Source organism: Carassius auratus, chromosome 37 (assembly GCF_003368295.1).
Source record: "Carassius auratus strain Wakin chromosome 37, ASM336829v1, whole genome shotgun sequence".
In the NCBI taxonomy this organism is placed as follows: Eukaryota; Metazoa; Chordata; class Actinopteri; order Cypriniformes; family Cyprinidae; genus Carassius; species Carassius auratus.
Genome location: NC_039279.1, coordinates 16215711 through 16240051, shown reverse-complemented (window position 1 = coordinate 16240051; position 24341 = coordinate 16215711). Strand labels below are relative to the sequence as shown.

General features: G+C 38.0%; 1 protein-coding gene across 6 annotated transcripts in view; it reads left to right on the top strand.

The window, feature by feature from the left end:
• Positions 1-24341, top strand: part of LOC113056368 (1-phosphatidylinositol 4,5-bisphosphate phosphodiesterase epsilon-1-like) — a 94424-nt gene that overhangs the window by 48543 nt on the left and 21540 nt on the right. For all 6 annotated transcript variants that reach the window (XM_026223115.1, XM_026223116.1, XM_026223114.1 and 3 more), the window contains exons 3-11: positions 3262-3508; positions 14472-14788; positions 16921-17066; positions 17779-18037; positions 18389-18597; positions 20713-21382; positions 22003-22188; positions 22269-22380; positions 22569-22749. In XM_026223115.1, the coding sequence (XP_026078900.1) occupies positions 3262-3508; positions 14472-14788; positions 16921-17066; positions 17779-18037; positions 18389-18597; positions 20713-21382; positions 22003-22188; positions 22269-22380; positions 22569-22749 (2327 nt within the window). The remainder of the gene's footprint in view (positions 1-3261; positions 3509-14471; positions 14789-16920; positions 17067-17778; positions 18038-18388; positions 18598-20712; positions 21383-22002; positions 22189-22268; positions 22381-22568; positions 22750-24341) is intronic.

Here is a 24341-nt window from a genome sequence, read left to right as displayed (position 1 = left end):
TGATTATCTGGGGTCTTAATGTTGACTCATGTATTGACTTATCAAAGTAACATGAAATATTTAGAGATCAAATGCCATACTTTGTTGGCAGCTACTCAAATGTGTGTTTGCATTTGCCTTTCAAGCATACAGTGATGACATGTTTTTACTAAAGTACACTAAAGAAGGTTTTCTCTTCTAGATTAAAACCTCATAAACACAGTTTCAAAGGAGTGTTGCCTCATTTCGTAATCCCTCATCTTGATTGAATTTCTTTTTTGTTTCTCTGTTTGAAGTGAGAAAAATGAGAAACGGAGCAATTGACTTGCTAAGCACTATCAAGAATCTTTCATCCTGGTTGCTATGGTAATACACTCTGTGTGTCCAATTAAAGACGTTACTCACCTCGCCCTTGAAATACTGCATCTGTTGATTGTTTTTCTAGGGAATATATAGTCAAAATGTTACAGTACACCTTACTGTAATTTACACATGCTTTCTGTTTTTGCTCTTAAATATAAACAATCAAAGTGAAAAGTCTTCAAGGTCCTGTGCTTTGCTTGTTTAAAAAAAAAAAAAAAATGATATAGCTCAGAGCACCTGCTATTTTTCTTTGTCACGTTGCATCGACGCTGAATCAATTTTTCCAATGAGAGTGGTTTAAGTCTCATCAGAGACTGTGCCGTTTGGGGAGAGAGGTGGCAAAAAAGCTGGGTCAATTGTTTCAGAGGAAGGGCACAGACAACAGCTGTAATGACTTTCCTGGAAGCAGCTGGCAGAAATGCTGTCTGGGATCACTAATGGTGAAATAATGGCTGCTCACTGCAGAGTGAGGAGATTGGCATTACGTCAAAGATAGGAGTAAAACCACCAAATCGGTGCTCTTTCTCAATAACAAACCTGGGATTGGTGTTCTCCATTTCTGCTCTTATTGGGCTGATCATTCAGCAGTTACTAGTTCAGAAGAGAGGTCTTTTTTTTTACTCTTATAGCTTCCTGTTGTTATCATTATTAGGGAGCCAGATGTTGGTTCCTTGGGCTATTCACATTGGCAGGGATTAAATCACCTATTCAGGGATTATTAAAGAAGCGTAGATGTCTATTAAGGGTTGCATCGACTAGTCAGCCAGTTGATTAGTACTGCCACTAGTTGGGCTTATTTAGTTAGACCAGTGGTTCTCAATCAAATGACCCCTGCAAACTTCCAGGGGTCCCAATATATCATTAATTATTTAAACTTAGTTATATCAGCATAGTCTTAATTAAAATGATTTAAAAAAATCTTAAAACAAATATTTAAGTAAATCACTAAAAATCATGATGTAAAAATGAATTAAGATATAAAATGAAAAAATTGGCCACATTGTAGTAATTTGTTCTAATTGATTCTAATTAAATCAAAATTAGGGAATGAATTAGTACAACATTGCTGTGATTAATAAAACAATGGAATTAAGTCATAGGAAATAATTCATGCTTCGTGGCCAAATTTAATATATTTTTGTCTGCATGTCATGTACAGGGCTTCAAATACAACACTTACTTAAACAACTGTACTATAATTCTACTTTTATAGTATGGGTTACACAACATCAAAAACATAAATACAAATAATAGTTTTTCAGCAGGATTAATAAATAATATGAATATAAAAAATACACAGTATGTATACATATAAACACATGCATATATATATATAAGTAGGACTGTCAAATGATTACAATTTTTAATCAAATTAATCAGAATATTCAGTGGATTAATCAGGATTAATCACTATTTGCAATTACACCTGAATCCTAACCATTTTTTTTTCTGAAATGCATACCAAAAGATAAATAACAGGACACAGATACATAATTTTCATGTATTGATTCATCAATATGTGGTTCTTTTTTTCAAAAGTTCAACATTTGCTTAGATCAAATTTACCTGAGCACTATATCAAACCATGCCATTTAACTACACATAGTGTAAGAGTTTTAGGTGAACCAGTGGTTAAATATAGCCACATATCTATGAAATTATGCATAGAGAAACTCGAAAGAATGAACTCAGAAACACAAACATGCACCATCACATAAGCAGCACTCTGGGCACTCTTGTTTTTGGGAGGTGTTCATTTGCTCTGCCACAATACTTTAGGATCGATATTTTCATGTTCTGAAGGCTTCAAGTGCCAGTAAAACCAAGTAAAAATGCATATGCTTTCCCAAACAGCTGTAATTTTCGCTGCATTGCATGTAGGCGTGTGTGAAACACAGGACGCTATAACAGGAAGAAGCTCCAGCGTATCAACTACCAAAGTCGTCTCTGTTTATCGAGCTTGGCATGAATGTATTTGAGAGTAACTGGGGTAAAACCTTAAGCTTCTTCGGTGTTTACGTCGTGGCGCTCGCCGCAGTTTTTTACTATCTTGAGAATTCAGAGAGCAAAGACACTTTCCTGACCTGAATAATTTGTCACACTGCGCATGCGTGAAATGCGTTAAAAAATTTGACGTAATTAACATCAAACAACTAATTAACGCCATTAACGCGATATTTTTGACAGCCCTAATAAAAAGATTAAGCAAAAAAAAAACAAACAAAAAAAAAACAAAGGAGAAAGAAGACTGATGAAAAATCAGTATAAAAATGAAGTAATGGTGCATCACAATGGGGCAATCTTTCAATACTGTATTCCCAAGGTTAATAAATGTGTTTGTTCCAGTGAGAAAGGGTCTCATATCTTGTAAAACTTAAAAGCCTTGTCATTTTATGCAGTAGGTTCATAGAGAATAATAACTTTAGCTGTTATTTTCCACTAAGAAATTGAGAGAATTGATTATATTATCCAGGATAGAAGTATACATTTAAGAGCACAGTTTAATAATATTTGAAGAAGATGGGCTTCTTGGAATTTGAAGGGAATTCTTGACTTCTACCTAACAGACATGCTTGTGCTCCTGAAAAGTTCTACAGGTTTAATATAAGTGGGTGTGCAATTATAGTAGATTATTGAATAATGAATTTACCATTTTCAAGCATTTTTTTTTTCAAAGAAAATTTACATTGTAAAGATCTAATGTTAAAGATCAAAATAAGAAATTTAGACCCTGACAAATATCTTGTCAAATGTGCAGTGTAATCGGTAATATGGATGTTGTTACAAGTTAATAGGAAAGCATTCATATGTGTCTTGTGGAGATACCCCTGATTTTGACAACCTCAGACAACATGTTCTTGGTTTAACAATACAAAAACATCATCAAACATGCATTGCCATTGTCTCTCTTCTCTACAGCTGGACCATGTTGATGCTACCCTGAGTCCCGAGGTCTGTCTCCTGCACCCGTCCAGAAAGCTGCTTGCCCAGGCTGTGTCATGGCTGCAGGTCTCCCTGTTGCAAATTAGGTTCAGGGTCTGTCTTCCTAGAACCAACATTGCAGCTCATCTGAGCGGGGCCCTGCTGGAAGCCACAGCTGCTCTCGGGGCCCGAAGTTCTCTCCCCAGCTTCACTGTTGACTCCACAGGTCGAGCGATGCTGAAAGGTAAAGTTCTGTTGATGCTTCATGCTGAAGTTTTTAAGATTAAAGGGGAAATTCACAACTGACACGATGGGCTTTTAATAAAACTTAGTTGTCTATGCTGTTAAAAACAATGTTTTTTTTTTCTTCTTGGCTACATAACTACAGAAAATGAAGTTATTTTTAATTTCAACACCGATTAAGCATTTTTGATTTGGCCGCCACCACTCTTGTCTGTGGGCAGGAATATAAAAATGTGGAAGTTCAATCTGTTTTGACAAAAGTTTTGTCTTTTGATAGCTACAGTGCTTTTGTTAAAACTACAGATGGAACTTTGCATGGGCTGAAGGTATACTGTTGGTTTGAAAATGTCATGGTTTCAAAACCACTAAAATGAGCTGTCATACCGTTCCTGGGGTATGCACAGTTTTTTATGTCTCGTCAAAGACTGAAAGTGTACGACCCCTTCCCCTCCTGCTGGGGCAAGCAGTCAGTCACCTGTGTGTAGGATGACCAAAGGAGTTGAACCATCTCTATCTCTTATTTTCTCTCTCTTTCTTGAACAATAGTTTTCCAAAATGTCAGAATCTCATTATTGTGGAAAGATTATGAAGTCTGTAAACAGCATTCTTCAGAAAAGTGTAGATGGTATTTTCTTTTCATCTAATCTCTGCATAATGGATATTAAAGCAGTGTTTATTGTGGTAAACAAGGAAACGATGTATCATTGTTATTTTATATATATATATATATATATATATATATATATATATATATATATACAGTGGGGATCGAAAGTTTGGGCACCACTTGCAGAATCTGTGAAAATATGAGTAATTTTCAAAAAATAAGAGAGATCATACTAAATGCATGTTATATTTTATTTAGTACTGTCCTGAGTAAGATATTGTACATAAAATATTTTAACATTTATTCCACAAGACAAAAAAAATGCTGAAATTATTAAAATAACCCCACTCAAAAGTTTGGGAACCCTTGGTTCTTAATACTGTGTTCTGTTACCTGATGATCCTCGACTGTCTTTCTGTTTTGTGATGGTTGTGCATGAGTCCCTTGTTTGTTCTGAACAGTTAAACTGAGCAGCGTTCTTCAGAGAAATCTTTAAGGTCCTGCAGATTCTTCGGTTTTCCAGCATCTTTGCATATTTGAACTCTTTCCAGCAGTGACTGTATGATTTTGAGATACATCTTATCACACTGAGGACATTTGAGGGACTCAAACACAACTATTTAAAAAGATTCAAACATTCACAGATGCTCCGGAAGGAAACAAGATGCATTAAGAGCTGGGGGGTGAAAACTTTTGGAATTTGAAGATCAAGGTAAATTGTACTTAATTTGTGTACCGGGAAACATACAAGTATCTTCTGTTGCTTACGAAGGGCAGAACTAAATGGGAAAAAATTATATTTCAACAAAATAAAACAAATTTGGCCATCTTCATTGTGTTCAAAAGTTTTCACCCCCCAGCTCTTAATGCATCTTGTTTCCTTCTGGAGCATCAGTGAATGTTTGAATCTTTTTAAATAGTTGTGTTTGAGTCCCTCAAATTTCCTCAGTGTGATAAGATGTATTTCAGTAACTTTCAGAAGAAACCTGACAGTTTCAGCAGCCAGATCTTCTTCAGAAGTGCTCATTGTGGCGTCACTGATTGCTGCATGCTACACAACCACAGCAAACATGGAACAATACTTTCTATTCAGGTTGAACAGATAAAAAAAAATAAAACTTAAAGGGTCTTTGTCTTCACGTTGGGATACAAGCTTTATGGCTGTATCTTCAGTGTCTTTGTGGATCCTCTGGACAGAATTTTCCACATCAAGCCCATTAGTGTTGACTTGGGACACTGGAAGAAGATGAGATTTTTCATCAGCATTTTTAAAGAAAGGTTCAAAATAATGGAATATTTAGAGCATTTATTTTCTTATCATTCAGATACTACTTCATATTTTTAAAGAAGTATTCTGCGTCCAAGTAATGCATTCATACTTCTAAGTGTTCTGGAATGATTTTCCACATTGATTTCAGAAGCTAGTCTTTGTCGCAAAGCACCACAATTACAGAGTAGAGTAATAGATAAGCCAAAAATAGTGAGATAATATTTTCTGCATAAGAATAATTGCTTCTTTTTTTAACACAGTCTTCTTTTGTGCATAATAATGACTTTTATTGTGTGTTTGTTTTCTTTCATTCTGAAGAGAAAATAGCAGTTCTTCTGGCTGAAAGATGATTTATGAAGAGGCCTCTTACAGGCGCCGCAGAAGCAGGTTATGAACTAATGAAAATCATCTCTTCTCCTCCGTCGAGGGCTGTGTAACGTGACCGATGCGGGGGAAAAGCGACCCTTGGTTCTCTCACTCTGGCTCGTCTAACGATTCGAGCAGTGCACTTCAAATGCCTGCTTTGATTCACACAAAGTCAGAAAGTGCTCTCCCTTTAATTTGATTCTGGCCGCATTAGCTTATCACCTGGCGCTCATCCATTTGGTGTGTAACCTTCAAGCCCTCCGTGAGACATGTCGGTGTAAAACGATCCTCATTGATTGGAACACACGGCGCTCTGGACTAATTCCAGGTGACATGACGTCTGTGTGGGACCATGAGTCAGTGATCCTGGTATTCGCGGGATCATAATTAAATACACAAGAATTATTTTTCTCTTGCAAGCTGTGGGTAGTTCAGGCATCTGGGCCAAAATGCAGTCTGGCCCCTCTCAATGGACACCATTTTGGGCTTTTCAAACATAGCGAGAATTAAAGATTTTCTGCAAATTAAGTGACACCAAAAATCTCATTGTGTGCTGAGCTTTATTGCAGCAAAGTTAGTTATAATCTGTAGTTTTAGAATGTTTTGTTGGGTCATCAGTGAATTGTTTTTGGTTTTGTGAAATTAACCTACGGTTAATTTTTTACCCCATACAGAAGTCTCATGTTTATTTGAGCACATGGCAGTATTGTGCACCTGAAATCTGTTTTAAATGTTGCGTCCCATTTTCCTTTTAAAATGATTATTTGTTTGTCACCATTCAAATGCAAACAGCTAGTAAAGACTGAACTTGATGATGAAAAATATATTTAAATCCTGCCTAAAGAGGAGCTTTTCCACTTAAATTCAAGTAACTCCCTTTAAAAACAGTCTACATTTCAGTTTATCTGACTGAAGAATTTCCACATGATTCAGGTATGAATGAAACAAATTAGCATCATGGCTGAACAATACGGATGGCCTGCCAAACAGGGGTATTTCAGGCCAGCCAGAACAGTCACTTCGATTTTCAAGGTGATAATTTTACATTTATTGATCTTGGACATCCATTGTTTGCTTTGCACAATTGTGTCATTCCGTGTCAAATCAACCAAATTTCAGAAACTTCCCTGGCTCTAATTTTTGATTTTGTCAATATTTTTTTCTAAAGAAAGATTAACATGTATGGTGATGAAAGCCAAAATATTAAATGTCACAGATGTATAATTACTGAGTAGTCCACTGTTTTATAGAAGGTGGTTAAAATGACAATTTTCCCCTTGAGATTCTCATCCAAATTGGGGGGGTAAAAATGAGTTCAGAAAGATGGCATCATCATTGTTATTTTTACACAGAGATTGGTAGGTCTATTAGTAAAATCTTTTTAGCCATCTTTGTTGCATTATGTATGCATTATTAAAAATGTAAAAAAACACTTTTCATGTTTCTTCTTCAAAGTTTTCATGCCTGTAACACAAGAAGTATTAAAGATATCTTAATGCCCTTTTAGATTTTGGGTCCTAAGAAACTTTCCCTTTTTGCCATCTTCATTTTTAATGCTTTATGTGGTTCCATTCCAGCAATATTGGAGTTTAAGCATGGCGTCAAGAGTAAATTGTTAAATTGTATAAATTTGTAGTAGTCAAAAACCTAATGTGGGTCATCTTACATACAGATAATACTTATTTTCTTTTAAAGAGGAATGTCTGAAGAATAAATCTCGTTGAAACTATAAATGTATCTTTTATGGATCTTTTGACCCTCCTCTACTCTGTAGATATACATCCATGAGATTTAATATTTTCTTGTATCACCAAACATGTTTGACAAAATAAAAAATGTGAGCTGGGGACCTCTGGTTGAGTTGACACAGAATGACCCAGTTGGCTTTTTGTGATGTAGTCAACATTGTTGTAAATTCTGCCGATTTGCCACTAATATATTATTATTTAACTGGCTAACATAGATTTTAGGTTACGTTGAAATAGAAAAATTTACTTTTACATTATTTACACTATAGCTGTATAATTTACAGCTTGCTTGCATATTTTCTTTAGCAAAGATAAAATAATAATAATAATAATAATAATAAAGTATTGCTTTCTTGAAAATAATACTGACCCCAAATTTTAGAACGCATATTACTAGCACATAAAAAAAAAAAAAAAAAAAACTGTGGTGATTGCGACCCTGCATACACCCCTTTTCCAACATAATGATGCTCCAGCAGTGGAATGACTGTGCTCATTAAGTTTGTTCTATTTGAACTCTAGTGCTTTAGTGTTTTGTGTTATGAGTGCATGTGCAGGAAATTGCAAACCTTTTTCTAAATCAAATGAAACTTTTGTATATTGAGATGTGAAAATATTATGAGAAACTTTGGTTTAGGATAAGTTGCTTGTAATTATACATAATTTACTGTTAGTACTATAGTACATGTAGGACACTTTAAAATAACGTGTTACCGAATATTGTCATCATTTTCTAATTCATGTTGTTTCAAAACTATGAATTTATTTTGTCTGTTGAACTTTCTGGAACTGAGATTAGTATTAAAATATATTTTACAGAAAGTTCACGCTGCTTAAATAATGAATAATTATGAAGTGTCCAGAGGCTTTTAAACTTGGGAAAACTGCCATAAAATGTGTCCATTTTTGACTTGTGCCCTTAATTCCAAGTCTTCTAAACAGTACAATACGTTTTGGTGAAAACTACCAAAATTTAAGTTGATGTTCGTAGGAAATTTTCACATTTGGTATAGATAACTCATCCACAATGCATATTTAAACTTTGGTAATGAAAAAAAAAACAAAAAAACACATTTGGTGTCAACCTGGCATAGTGCCTCTCGACAGCCCAATTTTAAAAATCTTTGATTTTTGCAATATCTAAAGCTTGCATGATATGTATGGGCTAATTTAATGGTACTTTAATGAAACTTTTTGTCCCCTTTGGAGTTTTTCATCCCCTTTCACTGTTTGCTTTTGTTGTATAGAAATGTGCAGCCTGAACATTCTTCAGAATTTCTCCATTTGTGTCATAAGTAGGGAAGTTATACACGTTTAGAATGAGGTTTAGAACTTGTTAAAAATAGTTAACAAGTATAGTTTAAAGCTGCTCGCCCCGTCAGATGCTCTGACTGACCCGTGCTGCTGACAGATACACTACTCACACTTTTTAATGTGTTTTTCTCAGTGTGAACTTACATTTCACAGGTGCATGAGCCTTCTGCATTGCAATTCTGTGCTAAACTTCACAGACTTTACTGAACAAGCGCCGCCGCATGCATGCGCACCAAACAGACGGCATGCGATGAAATAGGAGTGCAATAATTCTAACTAAAGTATAGCTTACATTTTGCTGAAATATATGTAGTTGGACAATAAATGTGACAAATGTATATTTTTAAACCAACCATAAAGTGCACTTTTATGATAGCACTAACTGTAAAGTGGGATAATCACAATATTCTAACACAATTATTCTGTGCTTTTATTTTTACTAAATGAGTGACTTGTAGCCAAGTATGGTTTCCCATACTTGGAATTTGCACTCTGCATTTAATCCATCTAAGTGCGCGCACACACACACACAGACACTCACACACCCAGAGCAGTGAGGGTTCGGTGACTTGTTAAAGGGTCTCACCTCAAAGAGAGTTCAATCACACAATCCCTGTACAATCCCTGCTGGTACAGAGACTCGAACTCACAGCCTTTGGGTTACAAGTCTGACTCTTTAGCCACAGCCCCAATTATTATTATTATTACTTTTTTTTTCATTTTTTGTTTAGTGATTTAAACATATGGTTTAAAATTATTATTTCAGTTTGAAAATTATCATTTTACAATGTAATGTGATTTAAAAAAATTTTTGCACATTATATATAGGATAGCCTACATGATTACATTCACTTTATTTGTTTTCATAGCCTGTAATATGTATTTTTTCGTTGAACAACATTTGGCAGGATGTGAAATATGTATTTTTTAAATAAAGACAGATTATTTTCGTTTATTTTTTTTTTATCCAAATAGAAAAATTTAGAAAATACTGAGATATTGTCCTACTGTATAGTAGTAATTCAACCATATCACCCAGCCCTGGGCCAGATTGACTGTGTTGATATTCACAACAGTTACTGAAGTTAACATATTCAGAAACAATGACTTTGAGATGTCTCTAATGGCTTAAAGGGGGGAGGGGGGGGTGAAATGCTCATTTTCACTCAATATCCTGTTAATCTTGAGTACCTATAGAGTAGTAGAGCGTTTGGAAGCTGTGACATTACCGTGAGGACAAAACCATCCAAAACAAACCATGGCTAACAGTCAGATTCAGCGTATATTTATGATCCAGAATCAGATCCAGAGGCTGAAATTTAACAAGAGCAGCATCAGCAACGACGTCTCTATGTGGTATGTACTGAAACTGTATATATTTGCTTAGCGGTTTTGGAAAATGACTAAGTTCCACTTTATGTCGTCTTTTTTTTTTTCTTATTTATTTATTTATTTATTTATTTTTTAAGCTGTACATGTGGAAAGTGCAGTTTGATGACAACATTGCATGTTGTTTACTTCATGTGCTTACACGCGATAGCTAAGTTAATAACACAGAGATATTTGAAGCAGTTTTACTCACCGCCTGCGGTTCCAACACACAATCGTGACCCTTTTTCGTTGGGACTGCATTATCCTTAAGAAATAAACGATGTGCAAATCCGGCGTCAAACTGGGCCTTGTTTGTAAAACAAGCATCTTCGAAATGTAGGGAACAAAGAAAAACACTTGCACAACTCCGTTGATGCTCTGTAAAAATAAACTCCATCCACTGGTCCCTTAATGCTGTTTTTTTTTTTGGTAATCTGTGCAGTTGTCTTGCCCTGGCAACCAAAAACACACTCCTTTTGTGACATTTCGCGACGCTCTCGCTCTGATCAGTGAAGTCTGTTGTGCTCTCAGTGCTCTGCTATACGGGAGCGCGCTCTTCCGGCAGACGTGCCTCAGGACCCATATAAGGAAATTCTGCTCCATCTAACATCACACAGAGCCATACTCAAAAAAAACTTTCCGAAACATGTGACAAACCGGATTCAAACGTACAACTTGAAACTTTGAAACTTTGTCCATGTTTAGCATGGGAATCCAACTCTTTAACAGTGTAAAAAACTCCGTATGCATGAAATAGCATTTCACCCCCCCTTTAATAAATTAAATTCCTGTATCTTTCTCTGTGCTTAATGGAGCTTGCATGCGATGCATATGGACCATAAAGCTGTTGGATCAGTTCTTTTCTTCGATCAGTCTCTCTCAGGATGTACTGGGAAAGTTAATGACGGAAACAAGCATGCTAAAGTACATCCCCAAAGTCTTAGGCTATAAAGTCATTGTTTGCCTATCAGGTTCTCCTTGGACTCTTACCCAAGTCAACTGGTGAGCTCTTTACTGGTGATCAGAGCATGTTTGGGTGCTTGATTTCCTCGCCCTGCACTTAACACTGTTGCTTTCATCTATGAGTAACTTGACCTGACGGGAAGGAGCAGCCAACGGAGAGAGTAAGTGAAGAGAGTAAGTGTGTGTGAGAGAGAGAGCAAGAGAGAGGGAGGGGAGCACGAGTGACCAAACAGTTGTGTGTGTGTGTGTGTGAACGAGTGAGATATGCAGCGAGTCAGATTTGTGGCAGTAAAGAGCTGGCGGCTGCAGTCAGGCTGAGTTTAAATGTGGCTGAGCGCCTCTCGTCGCTGCGGCGTGAAGCAGGGAGTCAGCGAGCCTGTCACAACGGCCACAACCATGAAACACTCCCACTCACAGAGGATGGACTACAGGCTGCTCCGTAAGTCACGCTTCTGTTCCTGTGGCCAGTGCTTGGTGTCAAGGACTAAAGTGTTGTGTTTTAATTTAAATGTTTTGCTGTATAGAGAGTTAGACATGTATGGTACTTGACAGCTTAAGATTTCTGGTATATCAGACTAGAAAAAACTAGTATAACACTAGTCTCTAAAAACAATGTTATGATATCAATTTTAATAGTTTATTCGAGGTATGTAATAATCAACAGGGAATACGCCTTAATGTTTGATTCAGGTTGCATCATTTGTTTGTGTTGAGAGCTGGCAGCCGTTGTCAGAAAGTCGGACAGGTTTGGTATGACAACAGGAATTAGGGATTGTCCCTTTAAAGGATGGAACAAATTCACTGTTTGTATAAACAGCAGTTGAAGAAAAAAAACTGTAAACAACAAATGGAAGAAAAAGGAAATGATCTAATTTTGTATTTTATTTTATTGTATACTTTCTTCGCAGTATAGCCCTTTCTTCAGTAATAAATTCGGCTAGGTAGATTGGGTCCTTTTAAACTGACTTGAACCTAAAGCGAAATAATAAATCAAGCTTAATACTAAACTTCACAACTGATTAATTCAAATGTGTATGTAGTTTAATGGTACATCCACTAGTGATTTTGAAAAAGATGTTCTGCAGGCTTTCACTCTTTTGTTACACAAAATGAAAAATGCTGCTCAAGGTTATTTTGAAAGACAGTCTATTTCTAGTTTTTTCTTGTAGCTTCATTTCATTTTTTTTTTTCTGGAGGTTGTATAAGAGTCTTTTGTCATTTACCTACATAACTCATTGAATACTTCAAATCTATCTGCTAATGTTTGGTACATGAAGCATTTACACTATAATGTCCATTAACAGACTAAATCACCTGAGAGGAAACTTCACTGTGTTCATTTAGGTGTGTGACATCACTTTTTTTGTGTGACAGTTGCCCCAGTCTCCCTTACATGTTCAAGACCATCAGAGTAATGATTTTGTTCTAAATAAATCCTTAGATATTTGCTATCCCTGTTAAAGCACATTACAGAGTGTGAACATAAGCGCATACTAAGGCTGCTTGATTAGGACAAAAATGGGATTGCTCCCAAAAGCAGTGATTTAATCAACACTTTTCACTATTTGTTTATTGCAGCAGTTGTAAGTGGGATCACAATAATTTTTTCCAAGTTGTTGTGCTCTAGTATATACACATGTGCAGGAGGTGCACCTCCTCTGCTCTGCGTGTCCCAAAAGCACTGTCTGTTTAGACCTGCACCATGAGTGGCCCCTGAATAAAGATCAGGGCAGCTCATTCACAGCCTAATGTGGTGCATTCATTTCCCTGCATTTTGCTTCAAAGATTCTATGTGCAAAGAGAAAAGAACACACGTGATTGCTAATGAAATGCAAATGGATACGAGACCGCATATTGCAGAGATGATGTGCCTAAAACTCACCTCAGAAGCATGAAAGGTTTAGTTTGAAGCAATACAAAGAGAGCACAGATTGGGTGTATTAAAACATATTAAAGTTTTGATATTTTTTAAGTTTGATTCCTTGTAATCTTCTAAATGTAGCTGCATTTCCGAGCTATACTGCAAAGAATTTGTTCATATGCAAGTGAGCTGCTCAACTAAATGGCTTGATACCTATATTCCTTATTCATAATATTTAATATATTATTTGTGCCTTTTTATTGAAGTATTGTCATTAACTTAGGTTTTGAGGTTTTAACTTTTGAACTGAGGTTTTGATATGATACTTAGAGTCTTAGTGTGTGCTAAGAAACACACCCACATGTTCTATCAGAAGACTAGACTGAATCCACCAATCAAACGGCACTCTCACTCCGCTCCTCCTGTTCCGGCTGAAGGAGTCTGCAAACACTGTTTTTGACAGCTGATGCTATCCAGACAAGCATGATTCACAGTATTTATATTATTTTAGCTTGACCGTCATACCAGCATAACTGTGTTCCAATCGCAATCTCAGGCGAGAGTGGAGGAAACAGTGGAGATATGTAAATGTACCGAGACTTAATGAAAAAATACTATGTCCGGTGATTCTGAAGAAATGATTCATCATTGCCACAGTGTATGGGCTATTGGGAATTTTTACAACTCTGTCCTGCGATGGCGTCTTTCACTTTTACTAGACTGCACTGATGAGACCGCAGTGTCACACAGTATACATTATCAAAGTTATTTGTTTTGTCTCTTGCGGTACGCTCTGCTTCTCTTTAATTACCATGTAAATACTGTGCTTTATTGTATTACGATTGGTTTATCTATGTCTGTTTTTCGTGAGGCAATAAAGAATATTGATTCATATGTCGATGTGAAAATGGTTTCTTGAATTTGTAAATACCATTTTAGGGGCATGTAATAATTAGCCTATATAATGGCTCTGTTCCATAACCTAGATGCTGGCTTTATAGGCAACTTCCTTGCTTCCTAAATGGAATGGACCTTCATATGTGACTATCATCTTCATAGGAAATTTTGTGTGCTCAAAGTTATTTGTTTAAATTTTATTTTAAATTACATTTAAACTAAATTTGGTTGATTACTCTCCATTGTCATCCACCACCATTTTTTTTAGAGGATGTTGCCATGCATTCTGAAATTCTCCATGAAGGGTGCATGTAAAGCTACCTTACAATATAGCCAAAAATCGTATTAATAAGATAGATGGATGGCATCTTTTTCCCTCTCACCATTTGGAACAAGCTTTGTGCCGGCCAGCTTCTATGATGCCATAAAGGAGGAAGATCATGTTAAGAAAATAGCAGAAAATTGGGACATAGTGTGGTCGGAGAAGGACATTGGGAGAAGGGAATAAACGGCTACCTGTCCATACATATGTTATTCAGTATACTCCACTGTGCTTGTCTTTCTCAGAACGGCAGCTGTGCAGCTCTATGGCCAACTCCAGCATCCTCCCGTCAGCTGTGACGGGCATCAGTAAGGAACTAGCCGATCTGAGGCACCTCATCCAGTTCCCTGAGGAAATCGCCACTATCCTGACAGAACAGGAGCAGCAGCTCTACCGCCGCGTATTTCCCCTTGACTACCTCAACTTTTTCACCCGAGACCTGGGAAGCCCTGGGTGCCACAAACGACACCCGCACCTGAAAGCCTCCCTGTCCACCCCCATCATGCCCACTCAGAATGACCACCACAATACAGTAGAAGACCTCGTCACAAGATTCAATGAGGTGAGCATTCATTAATGGTGCAGATTCATTCCAAAGGGAATGTAAGGGTGGTTTTGGCTTTGAAGGAAAAATTGGGTTGGACACTGGAGGATATTTGTCATGGTTGATTTGTTTGTTGCCATCACAAGTGTCTGTTTTACTTGGATCTTTTATGTACTTACATATTCTAACAGATGTTAGACTTTAAACATGAAAACTTCAAATATTGAATCATCAAAGCTGGTTATGTTTTATGTAATAGTAGGTACAGTATCTAGACAGGTTATGATTGGGAATAACTTGGGAAAAGATTTGCAGATGCTTACAGCCTTGACAGTCAGTTTTTGTAATGTAAGACTCATAACATGAACGTGACCTTCACATGGCTTTCATATTTTGACAGTCTTTGAAATCAATTTTATATCTTGTCAAGTAGCGTAATGCTCTAAGGAGTCATCTTTAATTGTTGAATGCAGTTCCTTGAAAGTTCCTGCTTAACCTTCCAGTGCATCAAAAATGTATTGTTATTTTAGTTATGCTGTAGCCCACATAATACGTCCCTGAAGTGTTGCCACTGGGTGTCCATGCACAACCTAGAGTTTGTAGTCTGTTGTCTTTGTTGTGGGGGGTCAGTTGTTTAAGGTCTTATTCAGACACTTGACCGGCAGTCGCCTTTGAAGCCCCTACCAGGGTGCAGTGTTTCTGGCAACTCTTACGTAAGTTTTTAATGTGTCAAATCTGCAGTCTGTTCACTGCTAGCTGGCCAGCCTGTGCAGTACCTCAAGAGCAGCAGTCTGTCCGGTGGAATCCTGGCAAAATGGCATGAGCTCCCGTCCCCTCAGACTTTCTGTGAGGTGTTTTTAGCTGCAACACACCATCGCATAAATATTTGTGTTTAAACTGATTGCTGTTATAAGCACTCAGGACTAGAGATGGTTGGATTCTGTGACTTGGTGTTTAAAGAAGATGTGAGTGTTGATTGACCGTAAAAAGACTCGGAACCATGAGACTGGGGTGTTCTGGGTGGTTGCCAGGGCGTTGCTATGCAGTTTTCACACTGATAAAAAAATATAATAATAATAATAATAATAATAATAATAGTAATAATGTTCTGGTGATTTTCTGTTAGGATATTATCCATACATTTCTGTTAACTCTAAAACGCAATGCAATGCAGTGCAAATTTCAAAATATGTGTAAAACACCTTTAAAAAATCAATACGCAAAATAATAAATAATAATTATAATAAAATCCTTTTTTTTTTTTTCTTTGAGTGTACAGTGATTTGAGTGGTTTGTGGTTTATAAGATGTCCTGGATGGCTGCCAGTGTGTGGCTATGCATTTACTGTCTTCAGCATGCTGCTATGCAATTGCTAAGGTCTTCTAAATTCCAAATGACATTTAGAATGCTTCTATGCAGTTACTAGGATGTCCTGGGAGGTTGACACTGCATTGCTGTCCAGTTGCTGAGTGGTTTTAGCATGTTACAATGCAATTGCTAGGATGCAGTTGATCGGGATGTTCTAATAGAGCAATGCTTTGGTATCACCACACAGTAAAACAGTTTTCAAAGTGAAACAACACACACAAGACTTAATTCTCTGCATAATACGCTCACATATGAGAAAGTAACACTGGAGATGGGATTTCTTTTGTAGTTGTTTTGTTGTAAAGTAAAAGTTCATTATTTACTCGCCCTCATGTTGTTCCAAGCCTTTACAAAAGGTTTTACCAAGATTACACAAAATTTTAACACAGATTGTGACCCAGCTGTCTTGTCCACTGTGAATAAGTAATGTGTTAAATTCCGAATGTGTCTTACACAAACCCATTGTATGACTTCAGAAAACTTGGAATATACAGTAACACAGCAGTTATATGGTCTTGTTATCTGTGTTAGTGTTATAGGCTCCAATGAGCTCAAATCTACATTTGTGCACTCGTCTCAAATCTTCATTTTTCTTTCGAAATGTAAATGAAATCATGTTTGAACTACTAGCTAGAGATTTATGTTACACAGTATGCAGTGTTTCTTCCAAATATATGTGAATATACACCAATAAAGTGAGAGAGGGAGTAAAGGAGAAAGGTGTGGAGATCAGTATTTTCTTAAGATTTAGCCTCAAACTAAAGTGAGTGTTGTGTATTTAGGTGAGCTCATGGGTGACCTGGCTTATCCTGACTGCTGGGTCCATGGAGGAGAAGAGAGAAGTCTTCTCATACCTCGTCCATGTGGCAAAGTGCTCCTGGAACATGGGCAACTACAATGCGGTCATGGAATTCTTGGCCGGTCTCAGGTATGGCATGATGCCTTGAATTGCTTGGTTAGAAAAGAAATAATCCTTTGAGAATAAATGGTCCTCTCTGTTTGTATTGTGTAATCCAGCAAAGTGAGGAACATTCTTGGGTCATTGATTTGTTTTTAACAGCACATTTGTAACATGTGGAAAGACGAGTCTCTCTGCTAGAATTACTGCTATTCTGCAACTCAAGTAACTTTCTTATTGGACTAGTTATCTACAGTTCACTACATCTACAATGTTCACTTACATCTTGCTCTTGATGTCTTTTACCACTTCCAAAGGGAATTTTTGTTTTCTTGCTGAAGATTTTAGTCATCTATCAAAGGTTTTATGCTTTATACCATACAGATTAAAAATTAATACTTAAGTCTCCCAAGGCCATTTTCACTACATTCAGAAAATGTAACAACCTCTTGGAGTTTGCAGTGAAGTCAGATAGCTTTTTTCCCACTTGGTATGAAAAGAGAGACAAAAATACAGTTTACTATATAGTTATTATGCAAAAATATTACATAAACCAAAATCTAACTCTGGAGGCACATAATCATCTTTGAGTTCAAAGCATGTACGCTATCCACAAGACTGCATCCCTGAATTAACTTTAAAATCACACTTGAAAACAGAAATGTTCAGAGGCCTTGAGCAACAAAACAGGGCGCCCAGAATTACGTCCCTACAGCCTTGCTCACTGCTTATTATTCCCCAGGTCTCGCAAAGTGCTGAAGATGTGGCAGTTCATGGACCAGGCAGATATTGAGACCATGCGTGGTCTGAAGGACGCCATGGCCCAGCATGAATCATCATCTGAGTACAAGAAAGTGGTAAACCGTGCTCTCAACATCCCAGGATGCAAAGTGGTGCCCTTCTGTGGCGTGTTCCTTAAGGAACTTAGTGAGGCTCTTGATGGTGCGGCCAGCATTATTGGACTCCATCCGTCATTTGATTCTCAAGAAGATCCTGTTGAGGTGAGGATTAGGTGCTTCCAAAGAGAGATGGTGACTAACACAGGAAATTGTATCACCACGGTTGAATTTAATCGCCTTTTACAGTTACAATAATAATCTTGAGACCATTTTGGCTAGCTGGAGCAATTACCTTTTCATCCAACATTTAATATGCCTGCTGAATTGCTTCCTGGCTTTACAAGAAACACATTAGAGTGGTTCAACCAGGAAAAATACATTTTGTCACTTTGGTTACTATTAAATCACCCATGAAAGCTTTTAAAGCCCACAAATCTGCTCGTATTGTACATAATTGTGTTTTTTTATTTTAATGTGGAATCTCTGTGGTGAAGTGCTCTTTACCTTACACAGTTTGTCACCGACTACAGTGGCCAGCAGCACTTCCTGCAGAGGCTTGGGAGCGATGGGCTCCACAGCTCGGACAAGGAGGCGACTGTCAGTAACATTCTGCAGACGATTCGCAGCTGCAACCGAAGCCTGGAGGCTGAGGAGCCAGAGGAGAAGGCACAAGAGATCCCAGTTTGCCCCAAAAACTATTTCAAAGACAAGAGCAGAAGCCAGTGAGTTAACTTTGGAGCCCGTTTGCAAATAGATGATGTGTTTAGTCTTATCCATATATGCTTAGGCATTTTCTGTTTGTTTTAATACCTTTAATAGGCTCTCTACACAGAGGTTTGGGTTATTTTTTGCACTTACCTGTGTTAACCAAGGAGATATATAATACCTAGCATTCACATTAATCTCAATGGGAGTTTCTTGACTGGTGGAGGAACCACTAGATGTGTGTTATGTGACATCTGCCACGGTTGCTCATGGACATGTTTAAGTTTAAAGGTTTATTTGAGTAAATCACTTAAACTTTTAAATAAAAAACCTCAAGTTAATGTCACCACAAGAACGCACAAAATTCTAAACCCAAAAGCATCTATAAAAATCTAAATCAATATTTTTTTTTAACTCCCCACTTTATCTTAACTAAATAATATCTGACAAAAAGTCTCTCCCTTACTGGATGTGGTACTCAAATGAGTCTTTATATGTTTTTTTATGAAGATTATGGCTGGGTTGCTGTGAAATTCTATTCATCATAAACAACTCACTCAGAGTATATGGTTTACTACTATTTTTTCTTTCTTGACAACCTTTAGATCACTTGAAAGAACTGAAAGAACTACTGTAGCATGTGAGTGCTCAGTATATTATGACCCTTTAAACATCTTATCAAGTTATGAAAAGATTTTCAAAGACCTTCATTTTGACTTAAATGTTTCTCAGTGGAACATGAACATATTGTTCTCATGAGTTTATGCATGTTAACCTATCTACAGAGCAGCACTGCAAATCCCATGTTTTCCCGGACTGAAAGCTGTGAGTTTGTAGTTCTGTTTGTCCTCAACACTGACGCAGTTTTGTTGTATGCAGGAAGGTGCTCATATCGGTTGTTAATACTTTGGCTCTGGAGAATCTCATTGTAGACTCCATCCCAAGCATTTTCATCTTTCCAGAGACTGAACCTTGAGCAGCTTTGCTTTGATGTACTACTTTATTTATCTTAACTTCTCTCCCAGTAACTCTTCCAGTTGCAGGACTGACTTCATACCACAAATGTATCAAAGTTGAGCTTGCTGTTTTTGGGTACAGATCCAACCTATTCTCATTTCTCAAACACCTACCTTCTGTCCTTTTCTTCCATTCAAATCAACCTTCCTTCAATTCAACTCTCCCTTACTGTCCACTTGCAAGAAAAGAACCTGGGTCAGAGCGTGTACTGTAAGTTGCAGATTGTGCTTCAATGGTTGCACTAACTGCATTGGTTTCTACGTGACATGCAGTGTTTCGGCTGTATGGGTTTGGTGTGTTATCACTTAGAAGTGCATGGAATTCCTTCCTTTGAATCCACAGTGCAGAGTTTAAGTCAAGACCAGATTCTCCAAAGCCCAATCCTTTGAGACAGAGACGGACCAGTGCCAAAATCTACAACACCAAACCAAGACTAGACCCCTCAATAACCAGCATAAGACCAATACCCAAACAAATCCACAAAACCCAGACCAGTACTGGAATTCCAAGGACCAGACCAATACCGCATCCCCTATAACCTAGATCAATGCTTTAAGTCCAGATCCAGACCAAGACCTTATCCCAGAACCCAGTCAAAAACTGCTGGTCCAAGAACCAGACAGTAGTACATTTTAATTAAATAGGGATAATGCAGAATTTATTTCACCATTCATTTCAGAAACTAGTAGTCGTTAAGAGCCATACAGTGCAAACCTGTGGTTGAGGTAATTATCATCCTCATTACTCTCTGGAAACAGACTGTAGTCTTGTCTGAGACCACAAACCTAGACTCATATCCAGACCAAGACACAGAGTAAATGAGATGCAGACCACAACCACAACCACATTTAAGCTTAAGATGCAAGCTCTGCCACAGTGCACGATTTGAAGTAATTTAACACGGAGCATTGTATTATGTTCCATAACGGCCCCTAAATTTGTGTCTTAATGGTAGATTGTGCTCTTCAATAATCTAAACTCCTGTCAACTCCTTTTACTTGACTAATATGGCATTACATCTTCCAAGACAGTGAGCAGTTTTCCAGGCAGAGTTCTGTTTATTCAATCACTTGATTCTTTATTTCTACTTCACCTGCTTCATGTTATTTTTGTAGGTTTTTAGTAGGGGAACTCTTAGATTCTGAAGGGGATCCACTTGAGCTGATTAAGGACGTAGACCTCCAGGCCACAGAAGAGGTACGTGGGCCATTTAGCCACGGTACAGAGCTCATCCCTTGGTACGTGCTATCTCTTCAGCCGGATATCCACCAGTTCCTGCTCCAGGGAGCAACTGTTATCCACTATGACCCTGAGACCCATCTCACCTCCCGCTGCTGCCTCCGTCTACAGCCCGATAACTGCTTCCTTACCTGGTCCAAGCCCCACAGTAGCTGTGGCACAGGTGGAAAAGCCCGGGGTTTCATGGGACATCCATCATCTCCAGACCACTTACCTCTGGGCCAAGCTGTGCACTGTGGACTGACCGATGGACTCCTAGACCTTAACATGGTGAAAGCTGTGTTTATGGGTCACCCTGGAGTGGATGTTAACTATGTGTGCCTGCAGCACAAACTATGTAACATGAACCCTGGTGAAAATGGTGTCACGCTGTTATATGGACATCACACTACAGACAACAGGCTCCTGCACTTTGTGGCCCCCAAGCACACGGCACAAATGCTGCATGAGGGCCTCCAGGAGCTGCTCAGTGCCATCAGGAAGATCAGGAAGTTTCCTGACCAGAGACTACAATGGCTGCGAAAGCAGTATGTTAGTTTGTACCAGGTACACTTTCATTTATTCAAGTGCATTTATCAAATACAAGTGAGAACACAGTACAAGTAGACCTTCAATACCAGATTTTGTTGTTTTTAATGTGAGGATTTTACTAATGTTTTTCAAATATTTGAATTTGATGTAAAACATTACAGCATCCCTTAAACATGGTAAAGACTGCAACAATTACAACAACCACCCTTCTATAAAAAGGTCTGCTGGTCTTACAGTAGCTAGCCACCAAGCTTATTTCCATTGGTCATGCTGGTTCAGTTTGATAGTTTTAGAAGGGTTTACGGCACTTGTTAGCTGGCAGGTCAACTGGCCAACCAGCTGGTAGACCTGGCAAACCAATTTAGTCTGCATTTAAATAAAGATTTTTGCACACATTTTGTGTTCTCAATGAACTTCTGAATTATAGAAGTTCACAATGGAGTACTTTGGCGGTATTGAAGTTTTCATACCTCCAAACACATTCCAGTTTTGACTCTTGTAAATTTATTTTTGGCATAACTCTGCTAACTTTAGGTCAGCTAAGACACAGCTTTCTTTTTTTTCTAAATTCCATTGATTGTTTTCCAGTTTTATTATCGGTGGGTTTCATATTGCTGTAAAACTCCCTTTTCTAGGAGGACGGCAGATTTGAGGGGCCCACACTGGCCCATGCTATCGAGCTGTTTGGTGGAAGACGCTGGAATATGGGTACTAGCGGCCCTGGATCGGCCAACAAGAGTGCAGAGAAGAACTCAGCCCAGAAAAACAGCCCCCTGGGCGTTAATGCCAACGTCAAGAAGAAGAAGAAAGCCTTAGTCAGGGTAAGGAGTGAAAAACTTGAGCCAACAATGGCTGTCCTAGCTTAGCTATATGATTAAATAATGCACTATTCTGTTCACAGGGGGACAGTGGTGATGGAACAGATGATGAAATGATCTCACGCAAGACCAGGAGCTGTAAAGAGACTTTAGGGAGGAGAGAGTCTTTGGAAAGTGTTGAGCAGGAAAACGCTGGTGAGAGTTACTGAACGTTGTGTTGACAGCTACTCTGACTTTGGTTAGACATAATTGTTGAAGAATGTTGAGGGATGGTATTCATTTCAGCTGGTTTACCAATACTTTTTTAATTTATACACTGAAGATGCTAGTTTTGTGATGCTAACAGATCAGATACATTGTGGCATATTTGAATGTTTCCATAGAGGACTGCAGTACCTTTGGCCACCCTGGACCCGTTTCCTTACCCAACAGCAAAGGCCAGTCTCCTGGATCTTCCTTATCCTCCTCCTCATCTTCCTCTGTTTCCTTTAACACAAACACCTCCACCCCTACACGTCCACATTCCTCCCCCATTCTCCCCGGCATCTCCAAAAGTCAGCCAGGGTAAGGCCCCTCCCTCTTTAGAAATAGAAATCCAGAACACACAGGATTCTGTTCTTTTAAAGATATTTTCAGACATTTCGATACAAGATGGATGCAACATAAAAAATATGTAAATAAAGCAACATTAAACCTTGTTCACAATGTATGTTACTTCCATAATATGAACATTTTTAGTAAAATAGGATAAACAAGTGAAAATTACTATTATTATAATTTTTTTCACTTTTTGTAAAAAAAAAAAAAAATCTTGAAAGATGATTCCAAATGCTTCCAAGGATTTTAAGAGATGGTTCACTCTAGGGCTGCACGATATGTCGTTTAAGCATCAATATTTTGTGATGTACGAATCCACGATAGTCACATTGCAGGATGTGCGATGTAGGCTTGTAGTTGATCCATTATTCATTAACTGTACAGGCTTTACGAATGTGATTCTCGGATTAATTGCACAGCTTAAAGGTGCCATATGCAGAAATTGAAGTAAAAATATCCATAACATGACCTACACGCAATGAAAAGAATGAGAAGAAATAAAGGCGATGATGTCATTAAAAAAATGTCAAGTTATAGTGCTGCAGAGATATCAACCTTAATTAGCATTAGCATTAATAGCTCCGGCCCGACAGGTGTTGTAATACCAGTTTCGGCCGTGAGAGGCGGTATGCGGGCAACATAACCACCAGCCAACCTGCAACGAATACACAAATAACTCGCAGGGCGTACCTGGACCTGATGTCAATCGTGTGGAAAGTACAGCCCACTCCTTTCAGTTCAGAGAAGAGAGCGGAAGGATAGCTGAAGCCCTTGGCAAAAGACCAACACCCACTACAGGGAAACAACCGCGCTCGGAATCACAAATCAAATCCGATAAGAATACCAGAGTAAACATCGGCACTGCTTTTAATCGCTGGAGACAACTGATGGACCTGAAAGAAATGAGGTTTGACTCCGAACTTGCAAGTTAGATGCTGTTAGTATTTTGCTAGAAGTTTGTTTTATATGTTTGTGTATTTGTTTTTGGGAAGTTATAACATAGAAATGTATCGAAGGCTGTTCGGTAAACGTGCTAATGTTAGCGATGGCTAACCGTAGCTGCGTTTGATAATTAGCTAGCTATAGCTTAACGTTACCCATTTTATTATATAGGGTTGTGCATGTCTTTACTCATGTACATCTCATCAGTAAAGACGCTCCTGTAATTAGAAGTATATCTCCAGCACGTGTGTTCAGATCAGGATTGCCAGGTTTTCACAACAAATCCTGCCCAGTTGCTTCTCAAAACTAGCCCAATCTCGCTTCCAGAAGGTTCCCCGATAAAACATTGCTTCCCGGGGTTAAAATATAGTTTTTTTAGCAGGGTTGCCTTGGTATAATTCGCATTTTAGGGGCTAAATATCACGTTATTTGTATTGGGGTTGCTGTGACCAGCGGACATAAAAAACAACCACCACAGACTTGGCAAAACAAACCCTTCCCAAAAATTTATATTTTAACCCCGGGAAGCAATTTTTATCGGGGAACCTCCCGGAAATGCGATTGGGCTAGTTTTGGACTAGTTTTAAGAAGCAACTGGGCAGGATTTGTTGTGAAAA